The sequence below is a fragment of the Phyllopteryx taeniolatus genome, chromosome 4 (assembly GCF_024500385.1).
Source record: "Phyllopteryx taeniolatus isolate TA_2022b chromosome 4, UOR_Ptae_1.2, whole genome shotgun sequence".
NCBI classification, from domain to species: domain Eukaryota; kingdom Metazoa; phylum Chordata; class Actinopteri; order Syngnathiformes; family Syngnathidae; genus Phyllopteryx; species Phyllopteryx taeniolatus.
Genome location: NC_084505.1, coordinates 24,899,393 through 24,924,157, shown reverse-complemented (window position 1 = coordinate 24,924,157; position 24,765 = coordinate 24,899,393). Strand labels below are relative to the sequence as shown.

The 24,765-nt window shown below is 41.2% G+C and overlaps 1 protein-coding gene across 2 annotated transcripts; it reads left to right on the top strand.

Moving 5' to 3' along the window:
• The first annotated feature begins 1,666 nt into the window (after window positions 1-1,666).
• Window positions 1,667-24,012, top strand: zgc:154142 (uncharacterized protein LOC555481 homolog). Of its 2 annotated transcripts, XM_061770860.1 has the most exons (25): window positions 1,667-1,848; window positions 3,255-3,385; window positions 4,801-4,894; window positions 4,978-5,118; window positions 5,272-5,369; window positions 6,087-6,201; window positions 6,287-6,502; window positions 7,736-7,945; window positions 8,346-8,486; window positions 9,803-10,048; window positions 10,118-10,303; window positions 11,138-11,247; window positions 11,361-11,461; window positions 13,283-13,560; window positions 14,118-14,281; window positions 14,355-14,538; window positions 15,646-15,864; window positions 17,028-17,162; window positions 17,279-17,500; window positions 17,747-17,929; window positions 18,636-18,748; window positions 19,534-19,628; window positions 19,734-20,023; window positions 21,068-21,228; window positions 22,359-24,012. In XM_061770860.1, the coding sequence occupies exons 1-25, from the start codon at window positions 1,677-1,679 to the stop codon at window positions 22,548-22,550; spliced, it is 4,197 nt and encodes a 1,398-aa protein (XP_061626844.1). In that variant the 5' UTR covers window positions 1,667-1,676; the 3' UTR covers window positions 22,551-24,012. The 2 variants fall into 2 exon arrangements, with proteins under 2 accessions (XP_061626844.1, XP_061626845.1); XM_061770861.1 differs by lacking the exons at window positions 1,667-1,848; window positions 3,255-3,385 and adding an exon at window positions 3,564-3,766.
• Window positions 24,013-24,765: the final 753 nt, after the last annotated feature.

Below are 24,765 nucleotides of genomic sequence, written 5' to 3'. Positions count from 1 at the left end.
AAATCTCCAAATGGTATTAATGTAACATTGGAATAAGGCGGATAGCGTCTCTGCCGTTGTCATGGCAACCTCACATCTACTTTAGTGTTTGTTGGACCAGCCAGGCCACCTCTTGTCGCGTTAGCCCTAGCACACATTTTTTTTCAATACCTGTCCGGTTCAGCTGTTAGGTCTCTCAAAATTGAGAATCTGTATCCCTTTTTGTGCCGGAACAGTTTTACTGCGCCAGAGTTGAGTTTTTATACTCCCACTGTGGTTCTTTGTATTGTGATGGATATTTGTTGAAAATTTCAGTTGGACCGAATAAGCTTTTTATAGGGGAGTGATAGAAAAAGGAAGAGACAGCGAGAATATACAGCAGCTTAAGTATTTAACACGTCACCATTTTTCTCACTAAATATATTTCCAAAGGTGCTACTGACATGAAATTTTCACCAGATGATGGGAACAACCCAAGTAATCCATACGTAGAAAGAAAATAGAACAAATACGATCAGCAATTAAATTGTGTCTAATAATACGAAATGACACAGCGTGCTGTAGCAGCCTGGCTAAGCGACGTACGTGCCTACGTGCCGGCTATGTTGGCGAGGGCATTGTTCCCATCAAAGTTCTCACTTTTTTTTTTTTTTTTTCAATGTCGAAGCATGTGCTATTGACACAGAATATTTGAAAATAAGAGCCCCAAAATATTCTTACCTGTGAAAGGTGATTCCCAGTTCGCTTGTGAATTGTGAGCAACCATATGCCGCACAATGTGCAGGCATCCTTGTTGTTGTGTTGTGTTTTTTGTGTGCCATCCACACACTTTGCCCCTACTAGCTTATCTTTTTCTTTTTTTGTGTGTGAAATTTGTTTTGTTGGTTTCGTTCTTTGAACACATTGACTTTGTGTATAACCGATATGTGGTTCATTTTGTCCACAAATGAAATATATACTGTACCTGTTTGGAATTTGAAATAAACTTTTGTTTTTCTTCATTTATTAAAAGGTTCCATGAATGGCGTGTGAAAATTGCGGGGTTTGGAACCTCCAACAAGAATAAGAACCATTGTCCTATGCGTGGCAACCAACATATTGCACAATATAGTGGTCTATAATATCCATCAACCATCCATTTTCTGTAGCGCTTCATCCTCACAAGGTTCGCGGGCGTGCTGGAGCCTATCCCAGCTATCTTCGAGCGAGAGGCGGGGTACATCCTGAACTGCTCGCCAGCCAATCGCAGGGCACAAATAAAGAAACAATCAATTGCACACACATTCACACCTAAGGGCAATTTAGAGTCTTCAATCAACCTACCATGCGTGTTTTTGGGATGTGGGAGGAAACCGGAGTTCCCGGAGAAAACCCACGCAGGCACAGGGGAGAACAGGCAAACTCCACACAGGCGGGGCCGGGATTTGAACCCCGGTCCTCAGAACTGCGTGGCAGATGTGCTAACCAGTCCTCCACCGTGCCGCCTTGGTCTGTAATAATTACAAAATAAAATAGTCTGATGATTTATATAGCGCGTATCAAAAGACCCAATAGGTTTCAATCGAACGCTACTCACATGGGCCTCTTCTGATAAAAGCTAGTGATAATGACGCAATCAGCCTCATTGCTCATTTACTAGTGTGACACCACACCTGATGGCTAAAGTACACACACCTACACTGTTCAGTGTCTCCACCATGGTGAAGAGGGAGAACATGGAGTTTGGCAAGGAGCGTGGTCCTTCCCGGGGTCTGAGCACCCTGGAAATGTGGCTGATGGTCCTCTTCGTGGTCATGACTGGTGTGAGCGTGGCTCTGGTGGTCCTCTACTTCGTCCACGTTGAGGAAGACCCCGCACCTCTTCAGGAGGGTGAGGATGAGCCGTTGCTAAGTTAATGAGGACGTATGGTATAGAAAATGGCTGCATGGATAAAAAGTGTAGTGTGTTCTGCTTCAAAATATATAAGTAAGTATAATAAAGTAAAGTAAAAAAAAAAACAGTAGATGAAATACAAATAAATTGAATGTAATTAGGAAAGAAAAGGCAGAAATGCAGCTTTAAGAAATGTTATTACCTATAACAAAATGGAATAAAATCAAGCGGTTATATAAAATACAAAAAAAGATAAAAGTTTAGAAAAGACACAAGTTCAGCTTTAAGAAAAATAAAAGTAATCAAAAATAATAATATCACCCATCCGGAAAACTGTAGAATAGGCAGAAATTGTAGGAAGGCAAAAGTTAAGCTTTGAGAAAATAAATAAAATGAATAATAAAAATATTAATCTTATGACCCATGCGGCTAAACAAAATATAAATGAATCAAATTAAAAATGTAGAAAAGAAAGACATTCAGCATTAAAAAAATAAAATAAAATAAAAATAAAAATGATGAAATTGCAGAAATTGAGCTTTAGAAAATAAAATAAAATGACCCATTTTGTTATATAAAATACATAAAATAAATTAGAAAAGTGTAAAATAAATGTTAAAAAAATTAGTAATGTGAAAATCCTTTGACAGTAGTTACAGTACAATAGCAGCACATGACACGCAGCAGACTGGGATCAATCCACAGTACTGCATGCATTAAATGCCTCATTACCCAGCCAAATGAAGCAGCTTGTTCGAAATCCTCAAATGTATTCCTACTGCGCACAATCCCCCCGCTGCCAAACAACATGACACCAAATCTCACTGCTGCTGCTGCTGCTGCTTCTACTCTGACAATAATAACGCACTGTGTAACCAATACTCTTACCATGGCGATGTCAGTCGCTGTCATACAAGTGTAAAAACGAGGCCAAGTGAGGAAATCAAATCCTCAAAAAATGATTTCCATCCATTCATTTTCAACACCGCTTATCCTGGTGAGTGTCGCGGGGCGCTGGAGCCTATCCCAGCTGACTTCGGGCGAAAGGCGGACTGCACCCTGAACTGGTCGCCAGTCAGTCGCAGGGCAAAAAAGGATTTCCGATTTCAAAAAGTATTTTTTCTTTCCCTTCCTTAGATTTGCTTTATTCTTGATGCCAAACAAGTTCCCCCCCCCCCCCCCCATCCAGAATTAACTTCCATTAACTTTCCACAGAAATAATGGAAATACATGTTTTTATTTACAGATAAAGTGAAAGTAAGTTATTTCCTCAGAAAAATGTCCCTTCTGTCAAAACATGTATATAAACACAATCCTTAATAAATGGACATTTGAAATAAGTATAAATTGGCAGCCCGACTTCGGTAATGTCCGGCGCGATTGATTGCCTTCCCCGTATCCAGGGCCGGACTCGGGGTGCGGCGGTCCGCAGGAGCTCGCCGGAGCGTCGGGCACCTTCACCAGCCGCCACTACCCCAGTAGCTATGACAACGGCAGGAGTTGCTCCTGGCACATTACCGTGGACCCTGATAAGGTGATCTCACGCCTGCTGTCGCATTGTTCATCTCTCAGAACTCTCTTGCCTTTGGATACGCCGCACATGCTCAGTTATGACGTCCTCTCGTTTTACTTCTGTGATGATGGTACTTTCATTTCTTTGATGATGAAGTTATGTTTTCTCTTTTTTTATGTGATGAAGTTCTGACAGTTCTGACATTTTCTTGTTTGTCAGTTTCATTTCTTTGATGATTGTCAGAAAGTTTTCTCATTTTTGGTGACGACGGATAGTTATGAGATTTTCTCCTTTTTCAATTCCATTTCTCTGATGGACAGCAAAGACATTTTCTGATTTTATTGTTTTACTTCTGTAATGATAGACATTCACGCCATTTTCTCGTTTTACTTCTGTGAAGAGGTACAATTGTGAATATTTTGCTGTTTTTCAGTTTCATTTCTTTGATCATTGACAGTTATGATATTTTCTTGTTTTGATTGTGTGATCATGGACAGTTACAACATTTTCCAGTTTTTGAAGTTAATTTCTTTGATGATGGACATTTAAGACTTTTTTTTTCTCAATTTTCGGTTTTATTTCTGTGATGATAGGAAGGATATTGACTTTTTTTGCTTTACTTCTATGATGATTGACAGTTATGATGGTTTCTAATGTTTCATTTTCTTTTTGCAAAAATCGACTTTTACAACGTTCTCTTCTATGATGATGGACTATTCAGACATTTTCTTGTTTTTCAGTTTTTTTGTCTCGATGATGACAGTTAGACATTCTCGTTTGTATTTTTATCCCTTCAATGATGGACAGTTAAGACAAGTTAGGACATTTTTTTTTTTAGCTTTACTTCTCTCCTTCTCTTATGATACACATTTCTTACATTTGATTGTTTTACAGTTGAATTTCCTTGAAGATATACAGTGACATGGGAGACCATTATGACATTTTCTCCTTTTTAATTTTCTTTCGACATGTTTATGATTGATTGACAGTTCCAACATTTTTTCATTGTGTCTATTTTCAATTGGCACTACATAAGGTTTACTGGGCCAGAAGTAGATTTCCCGGAAAGCAGCTTTTCGTTTGAAGTGCTACCACAGACGCTCAGCACGTTGCCAGATCGTAAGCAGAGTTTGTTTACTGATTGTCTAATGTGAGGCCAAGCAGTGGAGGACAGCTGGGATAGACAAAATGCAAAACAGACAGATGGCTGCCTCTGTCCCGTTCATCCTTCCTTCCCCAGATAAAAAAAAAAAGAAGAAACAGACTGGCGAGAAAATCTTGACGCACTGGTGCCTCTCTGCCAAGCTTCACACTCTTGTAGCATTAACAGAGTAGATCTCATGTATGCGCCTGTTAGCAACATCTCAGGCCCCTCCAAAAAAAAAAAAAAAAAAAAAAAGATACATGAGATGATGAAACACTTGTTGTGGTCACAGGTGATCGCACTCCGGTTTGAAGAGTTTGCCTTGGAGGACACCAACCTGTGTACTGCAGACTTCATCACGCTGCAAGATTCACTGGGAGTCTTTGGTTAGCAATTGGGCCTATGCCGCAAGGGCACGATGTTCCAAAAAAGACAGTTGCCGATGATGATTTTTGCGTGGCGTTGGCAGGCAAATACTGCGGCTACAGCAAACCGTTGCCTCTGGTGTCTCTGACCAACCGGCTGACCGTCTACTTTGACACCAACGACAGAAAAACAGACCAAGGATTCAAGGCTCATTACGAAGCCGTGTCTCCGGAGCGCACGTCAGGTAAGATGACACCATATACCGTTGACCTAGAAAATGGAGTGGCGCTGGATGAAGGTGGGCGAATGGGGAGAAGGGGATTGTGCGTGCGCGTGTGTGTGTGTGTAGTATGCGTGTACCCTTGGAAATGAAAATGTCCTCCATGCTTGCCACCAGAAATAGCAGGAGGTGGTGGCTCTCTCCGCGGTGACCGGGGGGATCTGCTGACCCCTGGCTTTCCCGAGCAGAACTACCCCAATGGAGCGCTATACCAGGTAACGCAGAATGTGTCAACCTAAAGTGGCCTTGGGAGATTGTTTACTCAACTGCAGATGTCACAAGCACTTATTTGTAGGAGGTGAAAGCTTTTGTATTTCAGGGATCCTGGACGCAAGACCTGAAAACTCGCTTCGAAAAGAATTTGTCCCCAATACCAGTTTCAACGATCAACACGGAATTTAGCGGACACATGAAGCAGTCTGAAGGACCTAGGCTGCAAATTGAATAGAAAGTCAGCAGTGTTGGTTTAAAGCAGTCAGTAATTTGGGGCAAATTCCAAAGTTTCCATTCTCTATGGAAACGTAAACTCAAATAACTTATCTTGATCGAACTCCTGCTTGTGAATTTGCCAAAGACAAGCAAACGGAACCAATTATCCTATCCTAGACAGATGGCCAAAGCTAAATGCCAAAAGCTTGCTCATATGTCAAACTCTGGTGATGATTTTGACGTTTTGCTCATAACTGGACTCCACAAGGCCACATCTTGGATAGTAACGAACTTAATAATGTTCAGTTCAGAGATGATTTTGCTCAAACAAGAATATTGGAGCTCATTTGAACTCTGTTGCTAACCCAAATAGCAGCACCTACTGATGCGCGTAAAGCAGCCTTGCAAATGATGACAAAGATGATCTTATGTTAATGTCTAAACATCATTAATGAGGATTAGCATTCCAATTGAATCTTGACGTGTGGTGGATCTTTACAAAGTGGAAAATCAGCGTGCCCGAAGGCGAGAGGGTTCGACTGACATTCACCTCCTTCGAGCTGGTACCCGAGGTGTGCGGAGACTTTGTGCAGGTCTACGATGGCTCTTTGTCATTAGGCAAGTGCAAGCTAATAACCCATAATACTTCGCGAATGAACTCTTATTTCAAAATGATTATGAACTTTAACCTGTCCGTCCGAAGGTAAATTCTGCGGGGGAGCCTTGCCCAAGCCGGTGGAGTCCAGCACCAACACTATGATGGTGCGCTTCAAAGCGGACAGCACCAAGAGCTCCAAAGGGTTCCACGCCACCTACACCAAGACCAGCCTCCCGCCTATTGTGATCCCCACCACCATGAGGCCCACAGCCACATCCAAACCCACCACCCAGACACTCCCACCCACCACCACAGCTACCGGTAAAATAATCATCTACTTTGGATCCTGTAGGCGGTGGTAATGCGTGTTAGGGAATGATGCAAAAATTGCTCAACATTTTTCTGTCCTCTGATTGGCTGGTCTAGCAAAACACGTCTGTAGTGAGCGGCACACATCAGTACATGTAATAATCAGCGTTTCTGTTAGTAGGATGTTTTTTGTCATGATATTAAATATTGACTCTGAAGTTCTCCCGAATGCGAGCTACCACTAAGATATTCGTGAAAAACTGCAATTAAAACACTCCTAAAAGGTTTCTAATTGCCTAGAGATGCCACAAGAGGGTGGTAAAACACTGCTTTTTCTAAAAGAAGGTCCTCAACGCACTTGAACATAGTTCCTTGGCAAGGAAATGCTGCAAAAAGCACTATTTAAGTCTGAATGAAGCTCCTCAATTCACTTCAACATAGTTCCTTAGCACCAAGATATCACAAGATGGCGGGAAAACACTTCTTTAGTCTAAATGAAGCTCCTCAACTCACTTCAACATTGTTCCTCGGCACCAAGATGTCACAAGATGGCGGGAAAGCACTTCTTTAGTCTAAATGAAGCTCCTCAACTCACTTCAACATATTTCCACTGGATTGCATTTTTGTATAGTATTGATGGTTTCTATATTTGTAGTAGTGGTAGTGGGGTAAGTTGGGTAAGTCCCCACTGAAGGGCCAGGTTCCAAAACTAAGGCAAGTGGCAAATGTGCAGTAACTCTCCAGGGGCCAGTTAAGATGAAGCATAACACGACTGATTCGCATCAGTCGAGAACCGATGCGAGTCATTGCTGCCACGTCGTAGTCGATGCTAATGAAAACTGCAGCAGAGATGCGCGGGTGAGTAACCGCGCTAAACGGAACAATAATAATAATTACAAAAAGAAATCCACCATGCACTGAATCTGTAAAAAGTGAACCGCGATATAGTGCGGCGTCACTGTACACAGACATATTTTCTATACATTTGATGTTTGCAATTTTATGTGTGCAAATACATTTATGATATGCATTCAAAGTGTGTTTGAATAGGTTTAAATGTGTTTCAAAAGCATGGGAGGGTTAAAGCTATTTAAAAATATTTGTTTTAATATGGTCTCTCTATATCGCGGATTTTCACCTCTCGCGTGTGTTTCCGGAACGTATCCCCCGCAAAAAAAACGGGGTTCACTGTATGAATATTTCAAATCACAGTGAATCTCTTGACGTGACTTTTCCTTTCCTCAGGCGGTCCGATTATTCTCCGCGGGCGCAAAGGAGCCATCCAGTCGGCGGGCTTCCCCGATCCATATCCCGCTCACCAGAATGTGTCGTGGAGGATAAGCGTACCCAAAGGGTTTCTGGTTCAGCTGCATATCGTCGAGTTGGCCATCACGGGGGAAACGGGACAGTGCAAGGATGACAAGTTGGTCGTGTCGGACGCTTACAGCACGCTCGGTGACGTCTTTTTGACACGATCATATTGATTCTTAACATTTTGACTAACGGACTGACGGTATTATTCTCCACAGCCTCAACTTTGCTGCCGCGCACTTGCTGCCCTTAAGTCTCCCCTTGGGGACAAAATGTGTCCTCTGTCACAATGTACTTTCAAGTATTGTCAAAATGCTATCGGATTGCAGATACAAATTGCTGACATTTCCCTGAAGTGAGCCTCTTTAACTTTCAAAATCAAGGATACCTGATGTAGTGGATATGATAATGGAATAACATCAGAGTGTACACGCACGCACGCGCACACACACACACACATATACACACACACTCACAACAACGGTCTGAATGATAAATAGTGTCCTCTGCATGCCCGCCTAATGGTCTCCGTGTCAATTTCTAGGCACGCACTGTGGCTACATCCGCCCTCCAGTTGCGGTGGCCGCCACCGACACTCTGTCTGTCTCCTTCTTGTCTGACAGTCGCCTCACTGACCGAGGCTTCTCTGCCAAGTGGGAGGCAGTGTACCCTGAGGATATAGCAGGTACACACATATACACACGCGCATACATCGAGGAGCACCTCATTAAGCCTCACGATAAAACGTGTCGCCCTTCTGTCCTGCACTGATACCGAAGCGATTACAAATGCAACGTGAACTTTGTCACGTTGAGCCTCCATGAGCAAAAAAAAAAAAAAAAAAAAAAAGATAAAAAGAAAAATAAGATTCTTTTATGGCTTTGTCGATAAAGAAGCAAGGTTGCGCATGGGCATGCTGTAGATATAATTATCATTGCGCATTGGGACATAGTGAATTGCACTTAAAATAACAATAAATGATGTTTGTGCATTTAAAGTGACAGTGTAACAGTGTAACAACACATACAGTGTAACAATTACATACTATAATAATAATAATAGTAATAATAATAATAATGACTGAAATAATAGTAATGATAGTAATAATATTATAATCATTATTTTATACATATATATTGTACTGCATTTCAGTACTTAAAATAATGCACATATGTCATTTATTTAATGTTGTGATAATAATAATTGTCATAACAATAACATGTATTATTATTTATAATAGTCCTCATTATGATTCTTATATAATGTATATAAGAATGTTTTAAGAATGTAATATGTTCATAAAGAGTGACAGTCACAATGCAGACTTTTATATTTTGTGAGATATTATACAATTATATAGACACATTTATTTGTATATTTGTATTTGTATAGTACTCTGTAATGTGTATAAAACACTGTGTGAGCTAAAGGATTGTACTTTTAATTAAAATGATGAAAATCTACCTCACATTCTTCTCCTTTTTCTTCTTCTTATTATTACTACTAGTAGTGATCGTAGTAGTATGCTAATATACAATATTACATTTATCTACTACTATAGTACTTTTGTACTACAAATGTATATTTTACAATAATAATGTCCTAGTGGTATCTAAATACATAATCCTATATTCTGTATAATGATAAACTCTATTAATAAAATATTAATTTGACATTAAAATATATGGTTCCCATTAAAATTGTCAGCAGTCACAGTCTATTCAATGAATGTGTAGTATTTTATTTTTATTTTTATTTGTTTCATTATCTAAAATAAGATTAGTTATAAAAAGAATTATTAGCTTTATATAATATTTGATGGCTCTTATATCATATATTTTAATACATATGAAATAACAACAACAATAAATCATATTAGGGTAGTATTTTGTATATGAAAGACCTCAAATATGATATATTTCAGTACGTAAGTAAAATCAAAAAAAGTGCTACTTGTAGTACACCGTATGACCTTGAACTGCAGTTTTGATTTTTGTCCAGAAATCCAAGGATGCGGCTTGTGGTCCAAGGAGGAGATCGGCGTGATGAAGTCGAGCAACTGGCCCATGAACTACAACGCCAACGCTGACTGCGTGTGGAACGTGGCGCTGCCGTTTGGCAAGAAAATCACGCTGACCTTCACTCACTTTGAGCTCGAGGCCAAAGATTTCCTGTCGTCCAGGTGCTTCGACAACGTCGCGGTGTACGACATCAACGGCGTGACCGATGCCTTGATTCAGAAGCACGGTGGGTGCTAGCCGCCAAACGACCGCTGTGTCACGATGAACAACTCAAATGACTCTTGGCATCCTTCAGGACCATTTTGTGGCGCCAAGATCCCTCGAAGCATCCATACCAAAGGAAACAAGCTGGTGGTACGCTTCCATTCAGACTTATTCACAGAGGCCAAAGGTTTCAGGGCCTACTGGACTGCAAATCCCAGTCTGCCCGCACCGACCGAGCCACCTGTTCCACCTAATCCTTGGGACGGAATCATAATAGGTGGAGTATTACTATGAAAGTGGGAAGCAGAGGGGTTAGGTCTAGGACTAGGTTAACTGGTTCGGGTTAGCTGTTTGCATAGGGCTAAGGTGTTTCGGGTTAAGGTTAGTGGTTTTGTTAAGGCATGCTAGTCCGGTGGTTAGGTTAGGGTTAGTGTAAAGTGTTAGGCTTGGGGATTAGGTTAGGGTTAGGAGTTGGGGTTAGAGTTCAAGTTGCGGGTTTAGGTGTTAGCTTTTATGTTTGGATGGAGCAGTCTCCTTCCTTTTTGCACCACAGACCGGTTTCACGTTATAGTGTTGTCACGACACCTTGACACCTTGACTTGGACACCTGCAATACTGGTACTGAAACGATCGATACCAGGTCAGAAATCCAAAACATCAGCAAAAGCAGCGCAATGAAAACTGACAAAACAACTTGACATTCTTTCGTAGTTGTTATTGATTTAAAACATTAGGATTATAAAAAAAAATTACATTTTGAACATTTGCACGCACAACATTAACATTGTTTAACACCATGTAAGATTTTGACATGTAGGATGTAGTGTTAGGATTCGGAGTTCCTATTAGGGTTAGGATTGTGGGTTAGGTGAATGAGTTAGGATTAGATGTTAAGGTTAGGTCATTAAGGTTATGATTTGGTGTGACTGCTGGGGGTTTAAGTGTTAAGAGTTAGGGTAAGGTTCATTTTACGGTTAGGTGTTAGGGTTCGGGAAAGTGACGGATTAGGTTGTCGAGGTTAGGATTAGGGGCTACGCAGTCTGACACCGTACAATTTGTACACCTTTGCTCCAACAAAGAGATTCATCATCTGTTTGTGGTCCTGTTCCAGACTGGCCCAGCACATGCGGTAAACCCGCCATCCCTCCCGCTATTATGTCCCGCATTGTGAACGGAGAAGCAGCCAGGCCTCACTCGTGGCCCTGGCAGGTGTCCATGCAGGTGGGAGATTGGGCCGCTTAAGACACACACCGCCACCGGCACCACCGGCACCACCGGCACCACCAGTATTCGTGTCTTACAACAACTCTGACATTGTGGTCTTTACTTTTCAGGTGTGGCCATCCAGTCAACCTGATCAAACTTTCTTCCACACATGTGGCGGTACTCTCATCCATAAAAACTGGGTGCTCACAGCAGCTCACTGCTTCATCACGTAAGTTTGTTGAGCTATTTCGTATTAGCGCTGGTAATAGCTCACTTCAGGGGTTATCAAGAAGTAGCAACCGTGTAGAAAATAGAATATGCATGTGAGACACCGAAAAGGGAGGATTGACTGCAATACAAAGAGAGGATGCGGGCAAAAATATGGATATTGGCAATTATCGCCCCATTCATTGACTGCACACATGCATTTTGGCAGCAGAGATTCCTCACCCTTCACTTTTTAACCACAGGTAAATATGAAATTATAAATATAGTTAAGTATTATTGTAAAACACATTGTACATGCAGTATTTACTATTGCTAATGCTTGCCGGCGGCCAGCTGGATGTTGTTTCATACGAGGAAAGGTGATTTTTGTTGTGAAAGGATGTTTAGGCTTTACATGATCAGGATTTTTGGGGCCGATCAGCAAGTTAAAAAAAAAAAACAGAACCGATCGCCGATCCGATTACAAGATGGAGCAATGTGTCTATTGACATGACTCATTTATTCATTTATTGTATATATTGTATGTACTGTATACTGTATCCATCCATCCAGCCATTTTCTGTACAGTTTATCAAAATTATTCTCCAGCATTTTAGACAAAAGTTAAAACACCAATGACCTCTAGGGGGCACTCAAGGATTGGCCACTGACATAAGTTTAGGTCAAATCAACATTACAACTGACAGAAATAATGGGTGCTAACTTACTGTAATGAAATTACTTTATTGCAATTAAATGACTGTGACATTAAATGACATGCTTACTCTAACTTTCTCACTGTCCCGGCTATATGGACGGGTGTGGTCCAGAGTTTGAGTCCGTTTGACAACGCTGCGTTGCTTCAACTTTCAAATTTCAAATTTGTGTTGAAGCATTTAGATGACGTCCCCCCACAGCGTACCTCAGTTGTGCACAGACTGCAAATAACTTACGTGTTGTTTGTCTGAGGCACCGCAAAAATAGTCCCACACCGACGACGTGTTTTTTCACCGACAAGATTGAAAAAACGTTATCGGCCGTCAGATAGTTACAGTACTGCGCAACAAGACACGTGACAAGGCTAAAAGTAAACTAGCTTTGAAGATGCGGAGCTGATCGACGACGTCATTGATCGGATCGGCGACTTACGACATGAAAGCGGATCAGCAGCAAACGCTAATTATCGGCCGATACCGATAACGCCGATCGGATCGGTGTAAAGTCTACGAAAGATCATATGATACAAAATGGCGTTTTTTGATTGGCAGTTAAATCTGCGACGTCGCAACGCCGTTCACATGCAATTCAAATTTCATATCACAGGAAAACCAGTTGCCCACTCATGAAAACTATAGTTGCAGAACTCCACACACGGTCAGGTGTTAGGGTAAAACATTATCAATCATCAAGTGTATTATTACAGTGAAACCTGCGTAGTCGCGCTTCGGCATTCACAAATTCACATATTCGCAAATTTTCTGGGGAAGCTATCGTTTGTTATTTGCTAAAAAAAAAATCACTTATTCTCTATTTTTGTTGTTAAGCCAAAGCAATAAAAGTATTGCGTCTCCGCCAACTTGAGTCCTTTTGGACAAAGATTTGTTTTATTTCTTTGTCAAATGTTTTTCATTACAGTACATCGAAGAAAAAGTACACCTATGGTTCACATGAAAACAAAATTGGAATGAGAAAGAGGAGAAAGAAGAATAAATGTTAGATTTTCTGCCCCTTTTTAAAGGAAATATTTACATTTGATTTTAACTAGTCGCCCGGCCCTTTGTTGTTCACTGTGTTATTATCAACTCAGGATTATTTTGTACTAATCCACCCACTTCCGGTCCAGCTACGCCGACGAGCTGCACCGCTGGCAAATGTGCCTGGGCAAGCACAACCTGACCGTCACAGAGCCCAGCGAACGCTGCCTGCGCGTGACGGGCATCTACCGCCACGAGGCCTTCAAGTACCCCACTGTGCCCACCGTGGAGTTCGACATCGCCCTGGTCAGGCTGGACGGAGAGGCCGAGGTCGGGGACCAGATCGCTTACGCCTGCCTCCCCTCTCCGGAGGAGGTGCTGCCCGGGGGAAAGAAGTGCTACGCCACCGGCTGGGGGGACGAGGCAGGTGCGTCAGCATCTGTTCTGACAAGAAAAATTGCCTGGTGGACTTTGTCCTTCCACTTGATGTCGCTACCTTTCACAATGGTAGCGACATCTGCTGCAGGAAAACGTTGGTTTCCGACAGGCAGTGTGAAAAGGGTTAACACATTTAAACAAATGAAATGTTGATCAATGTTCTTATCGATTACAGTAAAAGTGTTGAGATGCTTCACTTGTGAGATAATATTCCTCAAGAAGGATTTTAAGGACTTTATCTAGCTCAGGAGTAAAATTGGAGAATTTTCTCATATTCACACTTTTTAGTTGATGATAAACATGAATATCCAAAACTTTGGTGGTAAATCACAGTCGGCAAACTTAAGCTGTCAGGTAATTAATTGTAACAGACTTCAAAAGCAGGAAAAAGTTAAAAACTCACCTTTGATCAAAATTGAACTAAAGTACTATTTTGTTTGTTTTGTTTTGAATTTAAATACGGCAAAAAAACGGTTGGGAAACTGCTAAAAATGTTGGATGGGTATTGGAAGATGAATACAATTTAGCATCCTCTGTCTTCTTTAGGGGACTCCCTCAATGCTAAAGTGGCAGAGGCTCTAAACCAGGTGGCTTTACCTGTGGTTCCGTACAACACGTGCAAGAGGATGGACTACTGGTGGTTCCAGGTGAAGAGCTCCATGATCTGCTGTGGTTACACGCTGCCCGACGAGCTCAAGTCCGTCTGTCAGGTAAAAACAACCAACAGGAGATGGGCGGCTGCAGGGTTTCTCCTGTGACGGTTTCCCGGATTTTGCAACACAGGGAGATTCCGGTGGTCCTCTGGTGTGCCAGGATAGTCCCGACAGTCCCTGGGAAGTGCACGGAATCACCAGCTTTGGTCCCATCGGGTGCATCATGAACAAGAAACCCTCGGTGTTCACTCGCTCGTCCGCCTACCTCCCCTGGATCAGCAACGTCATACGCAGGGACATCTACAACCAACACAGTAGGGTTCATTCTTGAGCTTTCACAGAAGTAAAAGTACTCACGCTTTGGACAGTGGCACCTCAATTGAACGGACTAATAGATGGCAGGGCTTGTCCGTTAAATCCGATTGTCTGTTAAATTCAAACACTATTTTTGTGGCCTAAAAACACCCAATACAGTACAAAATCATTGTAAATAAATATAAAAGGGGTTTATAATGTTTGAAAAGCCATCCAAACTTACCTCGCTGGTGCATGGGAGAGGTGATTTCCAGTTCCAACTGGCCACTATTTTAACTGTCCGAAGTCCGTTAAATCGAGGTTTCACTGTACTTAACCCTCTGGGCTTGACGCCGGCTGTTTGTGCCCACCTCACTTCCTTTTTGAACCATTTTACTGTGTTAATACAAATGTAATGAAACATCCCAAGAATGGGGATTTTTTTGTCTGATTTTGTCATTTCCAACTTCAGATCTTTAAATATATTAGTAATGTACTATGTACACAGACTACACATCAAATTGTACCTCTTGGCTCTATCGTGGAGACTTGGTGGAGGCCAGTTGTAACCCATGAGCGTGCAAAATCATCATAGAATATCCAGATCCTGGATTGGAACCCACAACCACTGAACTGTGAGGCGGATGTGCTAACAACTCACGTGCCGCCCCCAGATTACATTATCCATTTTTGAGAAAAAGGGAACATTTTCAGATAATATTCCCAAATTAGTTCTCAAAAGAGGAATTGAATGGCTTACAGCACTCCACTGGAGCAAGGAGCAAACGAAGCATCCGTTTTGAAGTCGCGGACGACATCAAGACGGTAGTGAGGATGGAGCTGCAGAGGATTCCGGAAGAATCCGGAATAATCTATACCGTCGGTCAAATTTATGCAGTCCATAGCGTATACTGTTTTTACCACGTCGACATTCGTGAAGATTGAAAGAATTCTCCAGAACATTTTGACAAAGTAAGGAGTATAAAGTACAGATATGATTTTTTTTTCCAAGTGTAGGGAGTAAAAGTAAAAAGTACTCAAGTAAAGTACAGTTGCCAGGAGAATCGACTTAAGGACAGAGTAATTCCCTTATGCTTAATTTTTCACCATCCGTGCTCTCCATGTAGCATCTGGCTGTGGCGGGGCCAAGAATTTGACGGGCACAGGCGGCACGTTGTCCTCCATGGGCTTCCCGGGCAGCTACAGCAACAAGGCCCGATGCCAGTGGAATATCCACGCACCCGTGGGCAAACTGGTGCACCTTCACTTCAGCAACTTCTCTCTGGAGGAGAGTCAAATGTGCTTGAGCGACAAAGTCATCATTTCGGATGGAACGGGAAGTCTGGGTATGGAACTGTAATGTGTTTTTCACATTCAAATTTGATATGTATTTGATTTTATACGTTTTTTTTTTTTTTTACTGTATAGGAGATATTGTATTTTATATTTTTATTGTATTTTATGTTTGTTTTATTTAGTGTTTGTTAAGTGTAATTTAAGTGTAATTTTAATTTACTCTAGATTAGAGTTTTAATTGTAATCTTATGTTTTAAAATGTATTGTACATTAGATTTTTTATTTCATTTTCTGTTCATTATTTTAGGTTTATATTATTGTATTTCTATCAAATGTGCTTGAGCGGCAAAGTCAGCATTTCAGACCGAACAGGAAGTCTGGGTATGGAAATGTTAGTTTTATTTGTATTTACTATATTTAGATATATTTCTGCCTATTTATGTTTATGTAATTTTATGTTTTATTTTATAGTTTTGTTTACATTTATTTTTTATTTACTATATATTTGATAATTGTACATTTCATGCTTATTTTATTTATGTTTTTATATACTGTAAGATCATTTGTTTTTATTTTATATTGTTAATTTTATAATTATCAAATTATTATTGATTGTGTATTTTTATTAACTCTAGAATTATAGTACATATATTTGACATATACGAGTATATTATTAATTCAGCTTATTGGTAAGGGTTAATAAAATGATTATTAACTTATGATAATTAAATGCCATATAAAAATAAAAATATCTCTAAATGAATATGAAATCTAATGTTATTTAATTAAAAAATGTTGATTAATGTAAGATGTTACATTTAATATATTCGTGAAAATATAACTACAAAATGTCAATTTTTATCCTCACCCATTCCCAAAGTCTCATATTGGAATGCATTCAATGTTGCCCCTCTCCCCCCTAATCTTAACCAGCAGCGATTAAAAAATAGTTACAGTAATTTATTTAATAATTGATTTACTATTTTAACATTTGTATCTGTCATTGAATGCAATCAATTGACTACTACTAACAAATTTAAAAATATTCATGATGGTTTTTTTGTTATGATTATTTGGAATTCTATTTTAGATGTATTTTTGAACGTTATTTTTTATTCAGTTAGCATTGGTATGTTGTATTATGTTTTATTTTTATTTGTGGTACTGTATTATTATACTGGCAGCTTGTGCGTGTTCCTTCCCTCCCTGTCAGGCACTTACTGTAGTCACACGCCACCCATGGACCTGGTGAGCGACGGGAACTCGCTTCACATCAAGTTCTCGTCCAACAACAAGGTGGTGGACACCGGCTTCGCGGCCACCTGGAAGGCCGTGGACCCTTCGGAAGGTAAAAGCGCAGTGGTTCTCAAAGAGACAAAACAATTTGTTTCCACAATAAAAGGCGTAATATTACAAGAATAAAGTTCTAGTTTTCAAATTCACTATGACTTCGTTATGTTACAGCTCCCTGTGGAGGCACGTTCAGCAGCCCCCAAGGTGAGCTTACCAGTCCCAACTGGCCCAAAGACTACCCTGCCCAGGCCGTGTGTACGTGGAGGATCCGGGTCCCCGCTGCCAAAAGCATCCACGTGGCCTTCACGCACTTTGAGCTGCAGGCCGTCAACGTGCTGGGCAACTGCGTCGACTATGTGGAGGTCTTCAACGGGGGGAACATGACGTCGCAAGGTTGGTCGCCGCATTTGTTTTTATCCCCTCCGTAGGAAGTAATGGAAGTAGAAATAATCCATAATCCGTGCAGAGGTACAGTATGTATGTATGTAGCTATGTATATATATATATATATATATATATATATATATATAATCCAAAAACATGCATCTTAGGTAAACAGAAGGGTCTAAATTTTCTCAATTTTCCTTGAGTGTGAACGTGGTGAATATGTAAATTGAGTTTCGGGTGTGTTTTCCACAGGTCGCTTCTGCGGCTTTGGCCCGCCGCCCAAACTGAGCGTGCCGGGCGACTCGGCGATCATCCGTTTCCTGAGCAACAACGTCAACCGGCAGCAGGGTTTCCGCGGCTACTGGACCACCGACGCCGGCATCATCCCGACTCTACCTCCTCCCACGCCCAACCCGTGGGACGACATCGCCATCAGTGAGTTTGAAATGTGACGCGCCTCATTTGCAGTACCTCAAAGCGATACTTGAGTAAAAGTGCAAATATCTTAACAGAAAATAACTTTGGTTGGCATTAAAGTTAACTGAGTCAAATTCTTAAAAGTATCTGATACTTGCTGTACTTGTAATTTTCTGAGATAAAAAGTAAAAGTATTGACTTCACTACCAAACTGGACAAGGAGTTTTTAAATGCTGTTAGGTACACATAGGAGGCACCACTTGCTGCCGGAAGAATCTTTCACGCCGATGTACGAAAACAATTCCTGTAAATACGCCCATGGGTGTGTCACGTTCATCCTCACTATCACCACCATAGAGTAATCGTTTTTGTCATCATCTGCTGCTGGAGATGCTCCCATCTAAAATTCCATACATTTGTATTGTGTGCCTCGTTTCCAGACAGGGAGAACTGTTCTTTAGCTTTTTGCTTTTCGGTTCAGGCATTATCGTCAAAGAAATGTTTTTTTTTTTGTCATTTGATTTGGTAGTAAGGAGTAACCAAGATGCTTAGGGGAAATGTATGAGAATATATAAATGCAGTGGAGTAGAAGTGAAGGTTGCCACAAATACAAATCACAAACAGATTTGTGAAAATTCTACTTCAGCGCAGTAACAAAGTGTATTGCGTTTGATTAAAAGACTGTTTACGAAGCACATCTAATACTTGGGATACCTCGTACCAGGCTGGCCGGAGGACTGCGGAAATCCGGCAGTGGCCCCCAACAATGGCACAGCGAAGGTGGTCAATGGAGAAGAAGCGGTACCCCACTCCTGGCCCTGGCAAGTCTCCATGCAGGTAGCTGTCCCAACAGAGGATAATGGAAATCATCATCAAACCTTTATTAACTGCACAGATGATTTTTTTTAAGCCACATTTGAACATCTTAACTCTCATATAAGTGTAAAAAGAAGTGAGAGACCTTAAGAGTAAAACAAAACATGGGAACTAAATGTTTAACATTAAAGTGGTTTTGATTTGTGTAAGCTGGAACAGTCACGCATTTAGTGACATTTAGAATAAAACTTAAAAATGTAAACTGTAAGCAGTAAATTCTCCAATAAATGAAAGATTCTCATATAAACACAATACCGTAGTGGTCCACCATGTATTTGCGATTCGCTACTTGCTAATTCACCTGTAAGCGGATTTTTTTGTGAACATATCTGTTGTTATTTACTGAAAAACTCGCCTACTTGGTGTTTTGTGCTCAGGCCAAACCAAAACTTTTTATTGCCTTGGCCTTGGCACCATGTTTTGGCGTGTTGATGCCAAGGAACTGTGTTGAAGTGAGTTGAGGCCCTTCATTCAGACAAAAGTAGTGATTTACTGCCATCTTGTGGCATTTACAGGCAATTATATACTCATGGATTTTTTTTTTGCCGTTCGCAAATTTGAGGAAAAACATTCTAAATCAAAAAAGTAAAGACTAAATTGCTCATGGGTGTGATGTGATATGTGCACTGCATTGGACTGATGACGAGACTGTCCGAAATCAGCTTGGATAAGCGCCAGCTCACCTGAGACCCAAACGAAGTCAAACCCGATAGAAAATGGATGGCTATACCTCATTTCCTCTGCAGATCTCGCCGGTGTCTTTCATACCTTACATGCACAGCTGTGGAGGTTCATTGATACATGAGGAGTGGATCCTAACAGCTGCCCACTGTTTCATGACGTAAGACACAATATAAGGATGATTTGGTTTTTTTCTCTTTTTTTTTTTTTTTTTTTTTTTTTAAAAGCGTCACTTTCAAATCAAATTTTCTTCCTCGCTTTACAGTCCCCTCAACAAGACCTCGTACTGGCGCATGTGCCTGGGGAAGCACCACATGAACTCCTCCGGGGACATCCCGTCAGCGGAGGCGTGCTACAAGGTGGACGGCATCATCCGCCACGAGGGCTTGGTCTACGAGCAGGACCCCAGCGACATCACCCAAGACATCGCCCTGGTGCACCTGGCCCAACCTGTCAACATGACGCGGGAGATCAGCCCCGTCTGTCTACCCCGGCCCGGGGTCGTGGTGGAGGCAGGCACACGCTGCTTTGTCACCGGCTGGGGGGATGAGAAAGGTCTTTTTTTTTCCTTTTCTCTGTGAAGGGTGCCGACACAGAAACGGAGGGACAAAGTCGATCGGGCACTTTTCAGGCTTCTGAGGTAATATCAGAGCCGTAACGCAGGCGGGACGACGCCAGTGTATAAGTGTACAGTAAACCCCCGCTCAACACACCACATGCACATGCAGTACACAAGCTATAGTTTAAGATAAAAGTCTAATATAGCTTGACGCTATTATCGTGAATGCACTGAATCCGCAATATGTGAACCACGATATAGCGAGGGAACACAATACATATACATTTCTTACCATTGATTAGCAAATAGGTTGATATGTTAGATGATAGCGTGCATACATATAACATTGGCAAGTTCAAATATTCAGTAATGGGGGGCATCTTCCCCCATATGGGTGGGGGTGCATCTTCCCCACAAAGTCATACTTTTACAGTTTCACGTATTTTCTTCAAACTAATTGATCACCCTCCACGTGACTCTCGTGTTAATATGTAAAACAAGTTTGTAGTGTCAAAATATTACATCAACTCACCTCAAAATCAGTTATTTGGCCAGTCAAACCCCGCTTTCTGAAAAATTGGGACAGGCGTGTGAATTTAACACGTAACACTCCGATGGCCCCAAAAATGCCTGGTCTTCAATTTTGCAGGATCTGTGTGTGAAAGGGGCTTCAGACTGAGCGTAAAGGCACCTTTTCCCTGTGTCACTGTTCTCTGTGTAAGGTATTGGCAAAGAATGGGGGATAAAGTCTACCTGGCAATTTCCATGCTTCCATTGTAATATCAGAGCTAATAAATCTCTAGGCCCTTTAACACTAGCCATCAAAGGTGGCTTGTTCGTGTGTCAGTGTCAAAAGTATTGGCACGAAATGGAGGGACGAGCTGGTAGCAGAGTAGCCCCTCTCGCACTAAAAAGACAGCCGATGACAATACACTCAGTCAGACCGTGTAGAAAGTCAGGGCGTAAACCGAAACCCATCTCACAGCGAAAGAATACATGCAGACCAACTTGGACTTTTTACCTCCTCTATTGATTTGTAGGGAACATCTTCCCCAAAATGTCTGAGAAACTCAACCAGGCAGCTCTTCCTGTGGTGGACTTCAAGACCTGCAGCAAGCCCGCCTACTGGTGGGACGCCCTGCGGCCCTCCATGATCTGCGCCGGTTACGAGTCCCCGGATGAGCTCAAGTCGGCGTGCCAAGTGAGAGGACACGTCTGTCCATAGGCGCCATTTTTACATGTCTCGCTATTCTGTAAAAAAGGCACCGACAGGAATGGGGGCATGAAGTGGGCTTTGCAATTTTCTTCAGGGGTAGTATCAGAGCCATAACAGAGTGCGTAAGGAGTGCCAGGACCACGGGGGTGACGTTTGGCACCCGGCACCCAGTTCTGTAAAGGCAAAGTTAGATAAATGCAAGTTCTTCTGTTCTGGAAATTCTGCATAACAGAATCAACAGTTGAAGTCTACCTGGAAATTTTCCAGCCTTAGGGGGTAGTATCAGAGCTGGAAAAGAGGTACGGCAACACCAGTGTGTAAGGGATTCCAATTCCACCATGTTGGGGACGGGGGGTGTGAAATTTAACACCTGATACTCACTTATCCCAAAAATCAAGCCTTTCCTAGTTTCTTGAGAAAGCCACCAATAGATAAAGGCAGGATTTTCTGTTAAGGATCTCTATGAAAGAAGCTGGTAAATCAATAGACCCTTTCACACTACTTGTTTTTTTGTCCACTACTACTGTGTGAAAAGTACCACCACAGAATGTAAGAATGAAGTCTATCAATTTTCTAGCTGCAGAGGTAGCATCGGACCCGTAACAGAGGTAGGACGACACCTGTGTGTAAAGGTTATTCCACATTGCCCAGACGGGGATATGAGGTTAAATACTCACTTCTCCCAATATCCTGCCTTTGCTGGGTTCCGGGTGAAAGGCCTTATTTCTTGTGAAAGAGTCAAATAATCCAATAACCCGTTTCACACTGCTCGGAAGGTTTCAGGCTTCTGAGGTGGCAATATCTTGCCTTTGCTGGGTTCGGTGTAAAAGGCAAAGATACTGGAGCTTCTGTTTGACTCTGATATGCCGAATTTGCAGGATCTCTGTGAAAGAGGATTATATTCACTACTTTGTATAATTTTTTTAACATTTGTCGGTGTAATTCTGGACTTGGGAGTGTGATCTGTCCTCTCATGACTGGTGTTTATGTAACCGCCTGTTTTGTTTGTGATCACTCATCCAAAATATCTCAGTTTGGGCGCATAATCGCAGACAAAAACCAAAATAGAGGCATTGTTATACCCTTGGCTGCAGCTTCTTCTTTTCACCCCGCAGGGCGACTCTGGGGGTCCTTTTGCATGCAAGGCCGCCGGAGCCAACGGCACCTGGGAGGTGCACGGCGTGGTCAGTTTCGGACCCCAGGGATGCATCAAGGACAAGAAGCCGTCAGTGTTCACACGTGTTTCTGCCTTTAGCCACTGGATCCATGACAACATAAGGAAGTTCACGTACGAAAGGGACAACTAAGATTCAGTGTTACCTTGACTTACAAGTTTAATTTCTTCTGTGACCATCTAATAAGAAAAAATACCCCTGGACAGTATTGTACCTAACCGTATAAAAACATACAGTAATAACAGTTAAATCAAATGTAAAGAATGAAACCGTTTTTGCATCTTGATTTCATGCTTTAAATCAATGGACATTGTGCTTGTCACCAGGGGGCTGTACAATGTATAGATAGATGAATATAAAACATAGATTTGATGATGAAACATGAAGAGGACCGTTGCAACTAAACTACAGTATTAATAGTAATATTTCGCTGAACATAAAGAATATATGCATGTGAGAATTATATGTGTTGCTACACTGTTTATGTTCAAATATTAGTTGTTTAAAGGTTTCTAACCAACCCCAATATCGATGCTAGTTTTGTTTGCCCATCCATTGCATTTCGCATTATGTGCTAGGATTAAGCTAGCAGACTTTCGTAAGACAATGTTAATGTGGTTTGGTTGAATACGTAATGTGTTGTTTTCTTTGTTTTATGTTATTTTCACCGTGAATTTCAACTGAGAATGCCTATGTACAGCTTGAAGTAAGCACACCCGGCCTCTTTTTTTGAAGCACTGTTCGCTATTGGCCAAATTGCACACGCCACGGTTAGGGAGGAAAGAATAGACATCATCCATTTCTTCTCAGCAGTCACTTAATTCGTGAGATCCATGGTTACAAAAAAATAGATGTTCCAAAATGCCCTTTGTGTTTCCCATGATGTGTTAGCATTAGCACCAAGCTAGTAGACTTAAGGGTTAAAATATGTAAACTATTTACTTTACAACTAAATATTAATGCTTGAGTTTCTACCTTACGACTCCTGTGGATAGACAATGGCCTCTCTGCCAGGCAGCCTAACGCCTCTCCTTTGTTGCATTCCAAAATAATGATTTTATACATGGTTTCGGGCGTGCCTCCAATTTGGAGGACAGATAGTTGAGTTTTCCACACCAACACAGGCTAGTGAGTCCTAAGTCTTGTTGCATGAAGAGATCAAGCGTGAACGGATGAAAGGCAAAACGTCTTTTAAGACAACCAGAACAGTCCAGTTGCCATCAATTCAATGCCCTGAGTATGTGGTTGATTTACCGTAAATACATGTGTAATTCTCTTTGTTTTATATTTAGTTTGACAGTGAACGTAAACTGGGAGTGGCATTAAAGAGCTTGAAGCCTCTTTTTTGAAGAATTGTCCACTAATTTTATCTGTCAAACTGCTGCTTATTGTGGAGTGAGTTGAATTGAGTTCACAACCACGACACAGCGCTTGCATCTCAAATGTTTGCTCGCAAGTCAAAGCAAAAAAAAACAAAAAACGTCCGAACAACGATCCATATCCTGAAAAACCTATAGGACATTGTTTATGGGTCATTCTACTGAATTGGTGCCATTTGCTTGTAACTCTTTCCAAATAAACTTAAATTCCTGTCTTTTTTTCTACCCTAAATTAGATAATACACATACTGACCTACTCAAAATGTTTATTGGCCCAACTCAGGCAAATACATTTTTTCATATCATTGTTGTAAAGTACTGCAACTCCTCATCAGAATCAGAATTATCTTTATTTGAGTGATAGGACAGAGTAAGAGGATTTTAGCATAGATAGATCACTGAAATATAGCCACATGACATTTATGCTAATGGCATCTTGACACCAAGTACATTACATTACAGTGAGCAAAAAATGTATTTTAAGCAACGGATATCTGAACACGAACAGCGCAGCAATACATATAGACAGATAATATAGCAATACTCACAAGCATATATTCATCCTCTGCAAAGAAACTTACTGCTGGGGGGTTGTGAATATTTCCTGTGCCCATGTATATCCATATGTCTATATGATACTGGACGGCACGGTGAAAGGCTGGTTAGCACATCTGCCTCACAGTTCTGAGGACCAGGGTCCAAATCCCGGCCCCGCCTGTGTGGAGTTTGCATGTTTTTTGTGATGTCCATATCAAATAAATTCTACCTACAATATGCAATTTTGCTACATTAAAATACACATTAATTTTTATTTTTTGGGGGGCTGAAATGATGAAATGTTGTGTTCACTTTCTGTAGCCAGTGTATTTTATGTGCATTTTGTAACATCCATTGATTTTCTGAACCGCTTATCATCACTACATTTCCCTAAAATTAAATTGTACAGGTTATAATAACTTAAATATAAT

Excerpts from the sequence above, each read along its gene's own strand:
- zgc:154142 (XM_061770860.1), top strand. The coding sequence starts at position 1,677 with ATGGTGAAGAGGGAGAACATGGAGTTTGGCAAGGAGCGTGGTCCTTCC. Across the intron at positions 5,119-5,271 it reads GTCTCCGGAGCGCACGTCAG|AAATAGCAGGAGGTGGTGGC; the intron begins GTAAGATGACAC and ends GCTTGCCACCAG. Across the intron at positions 17,501-17,746 it reads GGGGAACATGACGTCGCAAG|GTCGCTTCTGCGGCTTTGGC; the intron begins GTTGGTCGCCGC and ends TGTTTTCCACAG.